General features: G+C 36.8%; 1 protein-coding gene across 1 annotated transcript in view; it reads right to left on the bottom strand.

The window, feature by feature from the left end:
* Nucleotides 1–10,961, bottom strand: part of cfap20dc (CFAP20 domain containing) — a 34,245-nt gene extending 23,284 nt beyond the window's left edge. The window contains exons 1-7 of the mRNA XM_067460261.1: nt 10,614–10,961; nt 10,435–10,524; nt 9,158–9,251; nt 8,693–8,765; nt 6,639–6,753; nt 6,318–6,471; nt 2,738–2,881 (exon numbers count right to left, since the gene is read on the bottom strand). Of these exons, the coding sequence (XP_067316362.1) occupies nt 2,738–2,881; nt 6,318–6,471; nt 6,639–6,753; nt 8,693–8,765; nt 9,158–9,251; nt 10,435–10,524; nt 10,614–10,634 (691 nt within the window). The 5' untranslated portion in view covers nt 10,635–10,961. The remainder of the gene's footprint in view (nt 1–2,737; nt 2,882–6,317; nt 6,472–6,638; nt 6,754–8,692; nt 8,766–9,157; nt 9,252–10,434; nt 10,525–10,613) is intronic.
* Between the last annotated feature and the right edge of the window lie 2,942 nt (nt 10,962–13,903).

Below are 13,903 nucleotides of genomic sequence, written 5' to 3'. Positions count from 1 at the left end.
CCTCAATGCATTGTGCCATGTTTAAAGTTTGGTGTAGGGTGGATTATGGTGTGGGGCCATTTTTCAGAGGTTGGGTTTAGACCCTTAGTTCCAGTGAAAGGAAATCTTAATGCTTCCAAGACATTTTGGACAATTTTATGCTCCCAACTAGGGCTGGGCGATACATCAATTTTATCGATTAATTTCGATTAATTAATTTTTGTGAATGAAAATCGTTTTTTTCTTTAAAAATCCGCCGACGCTCCCTCTGGGCTCCCGTAATGGCTCAGCCCTCCCCCGCGCGTTTGCCAGTGCCACAGAGATACACAAACAACAACAAGGATAGCGTCTAACAACATACAGTGTCATTGGTTCAGTATTTCACAGAACAATTTGCAATACCCCGCTGCAAAGTGTGTTTGAAGTCTGAACGGAACTGCGCTCATTTGAGCTGCGCGGACAACGAATGCAGTGCGAGCTCATACACGGGCCGATCTCTTGACAGACACGATACACAGCCCTGGAGATCCAGTAAAAGAGCGTTTAAATTCACCACAGAATTAATAACATCGCTACTGTTATCTAGTGGAAGCGTTCGGCGCAGAATTCTGTTATGAACCACAGATATCAGATCAAACAGAGCTGACATGGAGACAACATGAGCGAAGGTCAGGGGTTTCAGTCACAAATCACCAACATTCACCATAATTTACTGTAGTAAAACCACATGGATTTAATGTTGTTGTCATTATTTATCTCAGGATTCGTACAACCTTTTAAAATTGAAATTCAAGCACTTTCCAATGGTTTTGTACACTTATTTGTACACGTACTGCACTTATATCCAGCACTTCAAAGCTCTAAATATCCAAAATATGATATTTTTTATGTGATGGTTTGTAAAACTAAAAGTTTAAAGGGGTCTTTTAGTTTATTTTTTTTAAATGTTTAATCCATTTTGTGGCAAACAAGCATTTTTTATTTAAAAAAGATATGCAGTGCCCACCACTATAGCCAGCAGAAGAGCCATTTCCACTCCCTAATATATGGAGAAAAGTACGAAGTCACCAAGTCTCATGAAAAACTAAATTACACAGAAAGCAAGTAAAGAGCTCATTTAATAATAACTGAAGCTGTCGGTTAGTTCAGTGTGAGAATATTGAAGAACAATGGTAATCTATATTTAACAATATCATTAGCATTATTAAATAGCATAACATTTAAATTTTCCCTATACTTTTTTGCACATTACTGTTGTAAATAAAAGTTAATTTGATCTGCATATCAATTAATAAACCTTTGATATGTATACTGTATATATTGCAAAATATATGGTGCCCATTTATACTGTGTTATTCACATGCTGAAAGTTTGGCACCCTACCCCAGGTAGGCACTCTACCAAGCTGCAAATATTTTACCTAAACAAAATAAAGTTAAAACTTGTTTTGAACAATTTCTTTGTCATGCAGATTGATTTGAAGTAGGAGGGGGAAAAAAGAAAAGAAAAAAAAAGAAAAGAAAAAAACGATTAAAATCGTAAATCGAATTGTTTGGCAAAAAATCAGGGATTTTTTTTTTTGTGGCCATATCGCCCAGCCCTACTCCCAACTTTAGGAACAGTTTGGGGATGTTCCAAACTTGTTCCAAAATGACTGCGTACCATTTCACAAAGCAAGGCCCTAAAAAACATTGATGAGCAAGTTTGGTGTGGAGGAACTTGACTGGCCTGCACAGAGTCCTGACCTCAACCCGATAGAACATAGAATGATTAAAATGGTAGAACTCTGTATGTGTGCTATAAATCAACCATAAAAAGTTCTTGCAGAAATTTTGATAAATTAAACAAACTTTCTATTCAAAGATGAATTGTTTAAGTCGAAATTAACCCCTGAATATCTGCCATTCAAGCAAAGTAACAATGTAGTTAATGTAATATTGTTTGTATTTAGACTAACAATATCACAACATTTTTTATGACAATATGACTGCTTTCATCCTTGTAATTGTCAGGCCCTTGCCATCTGTTGGTTTGGAATTGGCATATTTTCAATTGTTATTTAGCACAAGGCTGCAAGAAATAGCAGTGTTAAGGTCATGGCAACCTGGCAACAAAACACAAAATACTGCCATTTGTCATTTCAGCATAACAGCCAGCTCGGGATCCAAAGCTGTAAGCTACAACTACATGGTTTCATACACACGGCCCACAGTGTTTTGATACGTTGTTGCTAGGTGATGAAACAGGGGGAAAATGATTAATGTAGAACGAGAGACTGCAGTCTTTTGTGCAATATCTGTACATGTAGAAACATCTCATATGAACTCATTATAGTCCAACACCTCTTGTCAATGATTGACCTCTTATTATATTCATATCTTGCTAGGGCATTATTTTAGTTTTTTTCTAGAATCTAAGGGTGAGATGACAGCAGTCTGGCACTGTGATGTGAGGCTAACAGATGTCTGGATAAATAAAAACTGTAAGAACAGCTATGAAGGTCTCACTGGGCTGGCAGAGTGGACAGGTATGTGACTAAAGAGAGATGATTAGAGCTCTGTTGGCAAGAGGTGTCTCTTGTCAGCAAACTAACAGACAGCAAATAGCAGGAGAGTTCTGCAAAGGGGACTGACCTTCTGTTTAGCAAAGAGCAGGAGAAAGGCACAGAACTTTAGTCGAGTTAAACACTCAAATGCATATATATTAATCAAAGACGGGAAATACATTGAACAATGAAGTATTTACATGTGGAACTGACCAGTATCTAAATTTGCAGGTCCTCCCTTTAAATCAGTCTGTCCCAGTGTCTTCATGTTCACCAGCTGGACAACATGCTGAACTTCACAAGGAAACTGGCAGTTCCTGGGAATCTCGTCTTTTGGACCATTTCTTATTTCTAAACCTTGAGTATACAAAATACAAAAAGTAGAATGTTTTTAGCAATGAGACTGTTGCTTAATGTCAAAAATTAAGGCATTTTAAGGAATTGTTAACCTTTTTCAACAAAGGGTCAGTGACAAGGTTCTTAAGTGTTCAACCAAGGTCAAACAATATATTATTTAAGCTTTTGTATTTTCTGTGAGGTTTGCAATTTGCAACACTTGCCAGTGTTTTTTATGAATATGAATACAGTTTAACTAGTAGTACTAACTAGAGTATTTTGTGAAAAAAATAAATATGAATTTTAACATTAACCTTGACTGTATAATTCATATTAAGCACAAAGTTATTATTCACTGTTATTGCTAAACATATTTCTCATAAATTCAAGAATTTTTTTTGTCATACTTTTTTAATATATTTTTTTTTAAATGTCAAAAATGTTACAAATATGATATTTGTTTCCCTTACTATAACTACAGACTTCAATGGCTCTGCTTGACAAATGTAGTCAATATGATATTTGAGAAAAGGGAATGATATTATTTTATTTGCTATGCTGCAGTTTTTATTTCTTAGGAGACTCAATTTTATGGATTTTTTATGTGATAGAAGGAAAACCATGCAGTAACAGATTTGTAAAACAAAATGTAAGACACAGCTAAACATTACATTTAACATTAAATGCTGTGCCTTTCTGCTCTAATTAAAGTAATGGGACACCAAAGTTTACCTAGTTCATGGAAAGTGCCACTTACACAGTATATTTTAAATGAGACCTAATTTGCCCTTATTCATGTCTTGATTTATGGTTTGGTTTTTCACTTTACTTCAATAGGTTTTCATGTATGATTTATCAACAAAAAAAAATGAACTTGTCATATATTTCACATTATTGCAGCACCTCTCTTCCCAGTCTAGCAGTTATGCTTGGTTTAGTTCAGGAGGACCACTGTCGTCACTATAGTCAAGATTATTGACAATTAGCATATGATTTGGATTTGTGGTATGGTTCTGTTCTAAGCAAGAACCCATCCATGCAGCCTAGCATGGATAAGACCTGGGAGCTCATCAATAACTGTAGGGTAAACAGAACATAAATGTATTGTATCATTAATGTTATAAATTACAATAATTTAATGTAACAATATAAATCAAGAAGCTGGCAGTTATCACCCTGTAGCCCAAGGCTGGTTTCCCACTGAAGCTAACAAGGTCAGTATCTTGATGGGAGACCTCTAGGTAAAAAAAGTGGAAGAGGTGTTAGTGAGGCCAGCAGGGAGCGCTCACCCTGTGGTCTGTGTGGGTCTCCCTTACGCCCCAGTATAGGGATGTGGTAGCCGAGAAATCTAGACGCACCCTAGCGGCAGCAAATTTAATTTGCCCGCAAGTGTCGTCTAGGAACTCTCAATACCCTTCTGAGCTGTGTTCCTCCAAATCTGGACGGGCCAATCACATCATGTATAGAGTCGGCGGGAAGGGCCATAATGACGACGGCCGAGTTCCGTTTGTGTGCTTCTAGTAAACAGAAACTGGCAGACTTGGAGTTAAGCTTTTCTCTGAGAAAAGAACAAAGAGCGGCACTGAAGTCATTCTTAAAAAGGGAAGATGTGTTCATAGTTTAGCCGACCGGATACGGTGAATGTTTAATCAGTCAGCGAGCTCTGCTTCACCTTCGTTGCTCTGTTTGGTGTAGCGCTATCCTATCGCGTGCAGAGGGAGTTTGAAAGACAACCGTTTATCCCGCCCCTCGGATTGAGCCCTGTCTATGGTGAGTTTCCAGACCAAACATCTTGATGTGGGTCTGGCTTGTCAGGCTAGGGATGTGGACACTATGGCCCAGTTTCACAGACAGGGCTTAGACTAAGCCAGTTTTAGGCATTAGTTAAACTACAGTATTTAAGTTGCTTTTATAAACTTACGCTAGAAAAAAACATTACTGGTATTTATCTTGAGATTAAGATAATTTCTTTTTTTTTTTAAATGTCAGTGCAAGTTACTTTAAGTTAGAAAAGCTCAAACATGCATTTTAGTCTAGGACAACCTCAAACCTTTTTTCTGAATAGGGGGGTTTATTATAAAAAAGCACTGTCCTTAAACCAAGGTCCTGACTCTATGTGGTTATTAAAAATGTCCTTTGTGTAAGGGTAAGGGTTTGACCCAGCATCTTGACCAAAAACTTGCCAATTGGCCTCTGTTCATCATCATGGCCTACTAATCGTCCCCATATACTGATTGGATTCTCTGTCTCCTCTGGGCATTTTGGCGCAATATGGCTACAGTCGCACAATCCAGGTGGATGCTGCCCATTGGAGTGATTAAGGAGATTCCCCCCTTCCATATGAAAAGCGCTATATAAATGTAACAAATTATTATAATTATAAATTAATCTTCTTTGAAGAGGAATATCAGAAGGTCAAGTCCTAACTATGGATGAGAGGAGGAGCTGGGGATGGAGCAGAGTAATTAGCTCCTGAGCAATGTGATAAAGCTGCTGATAATACTGGACATTATAGCGATGCTGTGATAGGTATCGTACTCCTATAATTAAACTTGGATGAGCTGAGAGAGAGCTGATGCGAGCTTGACTGACGTATTCTGTCAGAACCAAACACTACGCTTGATTTCCTGTCTCTGTGAAACCCCTCATTCCAATGTGCTCTGATTGGTCATCTGGATCGGTGTGTTGTGATTGACCTAGAGTAGTGTTTCTCAACGTTGGTGGGGTGTGAAAGGGGGGCGTTGAGGTGTTCTTGGGGGCGTTTGTTTAATGCAAGTTTACATCAAAGATTTACAGGCTCAAACTCATGATTACATAAAATGGTCTGCAACATTCTGTCTACACCGGCGCATCCTTTGATGCATCAAAGCGAACGTTCAATAGCACCAGCTGAAAGATCCAGTGCGTCAGAAATAGGACGTCCAATATTATCACTCATAAACGCATAGATATTTCAGATGATTAAGGAAAGATACCATTATCGCAGACTACATTTTAATTGATGGAGGGGGTGGGTAGGGGACCTAGAGAATGGGTAAGGGGCGCTGGCTCAAAAAAGGTTGAGAACCACTGATCTAGAATCTAGATCTCTTCGGAAATTTCACGCCCCTTACCATAACCGTGAGTTTCAACACACAACACACCTCAACCAAGTCTTTTTTGCATATGCCTTAATTATTTAAATGAGGAATATTGTGAGGTGTACGTTTCTGGAAGAAAACTCAATACTACATTCAAGGCATTGGAGGGAGTTCAAAAACAATGCTTACTGATATTAAGAATAGCTCCCTTTGGAGTGGACTTTGTGCTTTGAGACTTTTCAGACCTTTTTCATGCTCAAACAGCAACATTACACAGTAAAGAGAGTTGAAAATGTAAAAAAGCATAATAGGACCCCTTTAAAAAGCGTGCTACAAAATGGTATACAAGTAAAGCGCAGCGTGCATATTCCCCCAACCTCCATCCATGCTGTCTGCTGGTTCATTCTTCATCGTGAAGATGCGGCGAATCTTACAGCAGGCGGAGATGATGATGCCATCCAAAGACAGGAAGCGCTTCCCTCTGAATATCTCAGTGGTGAGGGAGTCCAGATCGATACACAGATTACACCACTGCACACAGACAACAGTACCTTCTCATACTAGCTCAAGAACAATTTTCAAATCTTTTTTTGGTCATGTTACAAAGTATCTCAATGAACTAATACAGAATGATCTGACTGCTCATTTGCAGACAGTCATGGAGAATGCAGCAGCTTATAATGTTTTTCAGGACTTACAGTATTTCGTTTGAGGCACGTTAGAGGTATTCTCGCATGCAACGGGGTTGCTGAGAGCTCTTTATGAACAGTCGACAAGTAGAGTCTCCTCTTTAGATGCTCTTCATCAGTTACTCTAGAAGACAGCATTAAAAAGTTAACTAAATAGCCTGCTCTGTGAAGCAGATGGAAAGATCTTTAATCATTTTCTCGTGTGTGACAAGAATGTGTAGGAGTGGTATCTGTATGCGTGAAAGTGTGAATTAATTCACTCTTCAACTCCCTGGTAATAAACCCTCTATACTTTCTCAGAATTTCAACTACAGTGCATCCGGAAAGTGTTCACAGTGCTTCACTTTTTCCATATTTTGTTATGTTACAGCCCAAAATTAATTTAATTTTTTTTCCTCAATTCTACAAACAATACCCCCTAATGACAACGTGAAAGAAGTTCACATGTATATAAGTATTCACAGCCTTTGATCAAAACTTTGTTGAAGCACCTTTGTTACAGCCAAGTATTTTTGGACTATGATTCTACAAGCTTGGCACCCCCTTTTTTAGGCAGTTTCTTCCATTCATCTTTGCAGGACCTCTTAAGTTTCATCAGGTTGAATGGGGAGCATCGGTGCACAGCCATTTTCAGATCTCTCCAGAGATGTCCAATCAGGTTCAAGTCTGGGCTCTGCCTGGGCCACTCAAGGACATTCACAGAGTTTTCCCATACCCACTCCTTTATCTTGGCTCTGTGCTTCGGGTAATTGTCCTGTTAGAAGATCCTCAGGACCTTTGAACCTTTGCCCCAGTCTGAGATCCAGAGCGCTCTAGAGCATTTTTTTATCAATTATTTCTCTGTACATTGCTTCATTCATCTTTCCCTCAATTCTGACAAGTCTCCCAATTCCTGCTGCTGAAAAACACCCCCACAGCATAATGCTGCCACCAGCATGCTTCACTATAGGGATGGTACTGGTCAGGTGATGAATAGTGCCTGGTTTCCTCCAGACATGATGCTTGCCATTCTTGCTGCAGAGATGGTGGTTCTTCTAGAAGGTTCTCCTTTCTCCACAGAAAAACGATGGTGCTTTGTTCATCTGTCCATCTGGTTCTTGGTCACCTCCTTGACTAAGGCGCTTCTCCCCTGATTGTTTATTTTGGCTGGGCAGCCAGCTCTAGGAAGAGTCCTGGCGGTTATAAAAACATCTTCCATTTACAGATGATGGAAGCCACTGTACTCATTGGGACCTTCAATGCTGCAGACATTTTTCTGTACCCTTCCTCAGATCTGTGCCTCGATACTACTCTGTCCCGGAGGTCTACAGGCAATTCCTTGGACTTCATGGCTTGGTTTGTGCTCTGACATACACTGTTAAAGGGACACTCACCCTCAAATTGTTCCAAACCTGTATGAGTTTTTTGTTCTGCTGAACACAAAAAAAGATATTTGGAAGATTGTAACAAAGCAGACAGAACAACCATTTACTACCATAGTATTTGCCCCTTACTATGGTAGTGAATGGTTGTTCTCTCTGCATTGTTAAAAACATTCTTCCAATATTTATTATGACAGATTTTTAATTTTTGGGTGAACTATCCCTTAAACTGTGGGACCTTATATAGAAATGTGTGTACCTTTCCAAATCATGAATCAACTGAATTTACCACAGGTGAACTCCAATCAAGTTGTAGAAACATCTCAAGGATGATCATCAGTAGAAACAGGATGCGCCTAAACTCAATTTTGAGTGTCATGGCAAAGGCTGTGAATTCTTGTATACATTTTTGTTAAATACATTTGCAAAGATTTCAAACAAACATCTTTGACATTATCATTATTATATATTGTTTGTAATATTGAGGACAACAAAATGATTTTAATCCATTTTGGAATAAGGCTGTAACTTCAAAAAATGTGGAAAAAGTGAAGCTCTGTGAATACTTTCCTTATGCACTGTATATCATAGCAACGCAACAAGATTATTTTCAGTAGCTTGAAGATAGATATTGGATGAACCTGTTAACAATGACGGTACATTTTACATTTATTTAAAAAAATAAGAAATACTTGCACTTACACAAACTCAGTGGAAAAGTCTTTTCCCAAAGGAATGTTGACCTGTAGAATCAGAAACTTCTGAATCAGACCAACTATAGGAACAAGAAACGTGAGATTTTAAGATATGAAAGAGACACATATAATTGGTGATTCAACAAGATAATATGACAATACTGTAACACTTGGCATTATAAAACTGATATGAGAAATACATTTTGTGAAGATGTTTAAGTAAAGAAACAGACTAAAGATAAAATGTATTTCATAAACAATGTTTTACAAAATGTTTGAATACAGTTTAACTCTAATTAATCTGGCTATGTAGACATCCAAAAATAAACCTGTAGGCCTTACTATAATAGAATACTCAAGTAATCTTTAAAATTAATCTAAGCCCTAAAGCTAGCCATTTGTTAGCTATAAATGTAAAATGTGAAATATAAGTGCATTGAATCTGATTTATTCTGATTTTAACACCACTTACGAGCTATCTTGTTATCCCTAGGTAACTGCATCTTGTGTGTTTGACTGCTGCCTTCAAGGCTGTACACAAATCCCTTCATTTCTTTATCAAACACCTGTTAACAAAGAGAAGATAAAATCAATAATAAAACACGTTTCAAATAATCATCCAGTAGTATTACTGTTAGTATGTGTCCACAAAATCCTGTAAGTTGCGAGTTGGGGCCTACATGGATCGGACTTGTTTGTTCAGCCTCAAACCATTCCTGATTTTTAGTTTGTGGCAGGGCACATTATCCTGCTGAAAGAGGCCGCAGCCACCAGGGAATACAGTTTCCATGAAAGGGTGTACATGGTCTGCAACAATGCTTAGGTAGGTGGTACATGTCAAAGTAACATCCACATGGATGGCAGGACCCAAGGTTTCCCAGCAGAACATTGCCCAAACCATCACACAGCCTCCACTGGCTTGCCTTCTTCCCATAGTGCATCCTGGTGCCATGTGTTCCCCAGGTAAGCGATGCACACTAACCCAGCCATCCACGTGATGTCAAAGAAAACATGATTCGTCAGACCAGGCGACCTTCTTCCATTGCTTCATGGTCAATTTTTGATGCTCACGTGCACACTGTTGATGCTTTTAGCGGTGGACAGGGGTAAGCCACTGTTCATGGTTCCTTTCGTGGACCACTTTTGATAGATATTGACCACTTTAGACTGAGAAAACCCCACAGGAGCTGCAGTTTTGGAGATGCTCTGATCCAGTCGTCTAGCCATCACAATTTGGCCCTTGTCAAACTGGCTCAAGTTCTTACGTTTGCCTATTTTTTCTGCTTCCAACACATCAACTTTGCTGTCTAATATAATCAGTGTTATTAACTTCACCTGTCAGTGGTAATATATATATATATTATTATATATATTATATATATATTATTATTATTTATTTATTATTATTATTATTATTATTTTCCATTATTCCATTTTTTGAAGGACAATTTCTTTATAGGTCCATGTCTGTGCCTTAGAGTCTTGGCTACAAAAAAGCAACTGAAGATTTTCACCATTATTGCTCAGGGGGATAAAAGATATAGCTCATTGAGCACATGCTGGCTTTGTGACAACATGGCCGCATTATTATGGTAAGTTGTCAAAATGTGAGGCCTTCATCATTAAATTGCCAATTGTAGGCAATTTGAATACAATTATTAAGTCACACAGCAAAATATAATGATGCTAAACCTTATATGGATTCATTTTTCAGTATGGCAAAATCTGTCATTACGGAAACATACATACTTTAGTTATTGAAGGTTTCCTGCCACATAATTTCCATTTTGCCACAGGATCTTTTCCTTGTGCACTGAATACGTCAACCGTGAGACCACCCTGCACACACACAATAAAAAGCATTGATAACTACAGAATATTATACAGCATAGAATTAACTTACAGTTCCAAATTCAGTGGCTAAGTACCTGATAATCGTTCCTATACATGCTTCCAGACGATTCAGATATTGAAATGCGAAGGTTACTTTATTCTGTCTTATTCGAGACAAACAAAAGATTATTCATAACCAGTGCAGCACAATGACGCTTATATAACTTAGACCTATCAGCTAGCAGTCACCTTCATAATGGTAACTATCAGACTAGCGGACAACACATTTAACTACGTTCACCCAGAAGACCGGAAAACAGTGTAAAATATTCTCGATTCGTTTAGTCGTTCAGCCTCTAAGTTAGTTGTTAGAGCGCTGTAATAATTAAAACATTTAAGTTGGTTAGCTGATTAGCTAATACACAGTGAAGTGCAGCGGCAAGTCGTTTCTATGGCAACAGGACGCTATCACCGTGGCAGTGGCAGCCTGGAATGAGTAGAGAACGTATTTTAATAATACGGAAATCGAATGAGATTCAAATTATGTATAATTGTATTAATATATTTTATTGTTTTAGTGAATTGTCCATTATAATATAATATAATATAATATAATATAATATAATATAATATAATATAATATAATATAATATAATATATGTATTATTATATTATATTATTATATCATAGCCTATTATATTAATTATATATATATGTTATTTCTAACATTTTCTTTTTCTCTCTCTCTATATATATATATATATATATATATATATATATATATATATATATATATATATATATATATATATATATATATATATATATATATATATATATATATATATATATATATTATGTCTATTATATTAGCAATATTCTAATGGTGGTTGTGATTGTTTGTACAATATTGAACTCTCAAGAAATATAACCAAATAAATAAAGCAATGCAAACGGTCAATTAACAATGTTTTTATTTTATTTTTATTTTTTTACTAATAATCCTCTGGTGTGTGACTTGAATTTAAACTTAACTGAAATTTTCTCATGCAAGTCCAGGAATAGATACATATAGTATATATGTTCATCATTCCTTATCCCATGGTGTCATGTCTTGTGATGTAGCATATACTTAATTAACTTTATCTTAACTTTCTGTATGTCGTGGTGAATATGCCTCTCTTCAATCATGGACAATGTCTTAATATTGCAGACGCAGAAAGTGTGCAGTTGCATGTATTAGAAATAACATCTTCCCCAAAGTCTTGCAACACCTTAGACCTACTGCTTTAAGTGCATTGTGAATCATTTATCATTGTTGAATGGTGAATGTCAAATGCATGGTTTTTTGTAAGTCAGAGATGAAACTTTCAGCATTTTACCTTGTGACCATGGAGACTGGCACCAACAGAGAATTAGTATTCATTGTGCAATGTGCAAAAAAAAGAAAGAAATATTATCTGTTAGGTTCCTATCCGTGATAATTTAGAGAGAGAAGCGTGTCTTGCGTTTGTGTGTGACAAAGGTTTAACTACTTTGAGCAGATGGTGGGTCTTTACATGCATTTCAATACTAATGATGCAGCAACTGCAAACTGCTCTCCAAATTGGATTTTGGAAGGTTTTTAATAAGTCTATTACTAAGCAATGTAAATTAAGGCCATTGTCACTGAAGGTCAAATATGTAATTTGATGGCAGCTTGGAACATACCTGAATAGACACACTACAATCAATAAGCTAACAACACTATTGAACACCACAAAGGGTGCCACTTCATTATGAAGATATGGACAATCTGTTGAATACTGAAAATTATTACCCCATTTTTTTGTAATTCCCTCGGTGATAGGTGACCACTGAGCTGTCATTTCATATAAGAAAATCCTTACAGGCCTGGATGCAAACAGACATTTACATAATTTTTCTGTCTTAATAAATTTGAAGTTCAAATGAAGATTTTTATTGCGTGCCTACCATGTACTTATAATTACTGTTGTTGCTGATGTTAATTTATTTCATCATATGCATATAAAGTAAAGATTGCACACTGACTGAATTATCAGTTTGTTTCGGTGTGGATGAGTTTAAATTGTGTATTCTCTAATGCATTTTTGCATATTGATTAGAAAGCTATTTTTTAATCATCTCAAATATTAAACTGAAATAGCTCGTAAAAATAACTTGGCCTTTCCAACAAATGCATGCCCATAATTCAGCTATTTTTAATATAGCCGGTGTAAGGAGAACTGTCTGCTATGCATGCAGAATTCTTTCATTATCATCACTATATATATATTAATATAGGAATGTAAAGGCCAGCCCCCTGAGAGCACTGAGGCTTGCTTGTAAAACACTATATTCAGTTTTGATTTGTAATATTTTGATAAAACTGAAATGTTTATATTGTTACCTGAAGGCCAAAATGTAACTTGGTTGTGATTCATTAATATATTAGTTTCAATAAAGGGAAAAAAATAACAAATTAACCTTCAACAAATGAAGTCTATTTGATTCCGTTAGTCAAGCACATAGTCAATTTTTCATCGGTATGATACTGAATCACTTTCACGTATGGTGATGAATCCACAAGTCTATTTAAAATTATTCTGCACTGAAGTGACTGTTGTTTTGGCTGTAACCACTTAAACATGTCTCTCAAAGTTCAGGTTGCTGTACGCAATAACTATAAATATACCCTTATTTGACAATAAAATATTGTCTTTGCAGTGGAGAATGGCCTCAGCAATTAACTTATAAACCAGAGACACATTTCACTGTTCTGGATATGTGGCAACAGCTTGACAACAGCCCCCCCCCCCCCCCCACACACACACACCCCGCAGTAAACCAATTATAGAAAAAATAATTGTGCTGTAAAACTATTTTAGAATAATCTTAGTGTTGTGCACAGTGTACGTTTTTTCACTCTGTGCAATACACATGTAAACAAGCTGATAATAAACTGCAAATTATTCACTGACAGTACTAAGGGAATATGAGAGTGGCTCAACGGGGAATCAAGTCCCTTTGAACAATTAATCACTGTCTCGTTTTTCTGATTGAGGTGTAAATGTTCCTCTAATTAAATGATGAAAATCTTATTTCTGGCTTTTGTTTCTGATGACATATAGGCTACATGGAAAACAACACATTAGTATTTTACAGTAGGCTATATTTTTCTTAGATAGCCTAACTTCCTTGCATAAGTCCAATTGCATAAGTCTGTGTAACTTATTCACATTAGTTACGCCGGTAGGTGGCACCAAAGGACTACAATTTTGAATGAATCATTAAATAAAACATTTAACCGATTCGGTTCCATGAATCCCTCAGGAACGAAACACGTCTTTGTGAGTGATTCATTGAATCATTCCCTGAACCGATT

This window comes from Pseudorasbora parva, chromosome 12 (assembly GCF_024679245.1).
Source record: "Pseudorasbora parva isolate DD20220531a chromosome 12, ASM2467924v1, whole genome shotgun sequence".
Lineage (NCBI taxonomy): Eukaryota > Metazoa > Chordata > Actinopteri > Cypriniformes > Gobionidae > Pseudorasbora > Pseudorasbora parva.
Note: the sequence above shows the minus strand (reverse complement) of the source record. Positions and strands in the feature narration are given on the sequence as shown.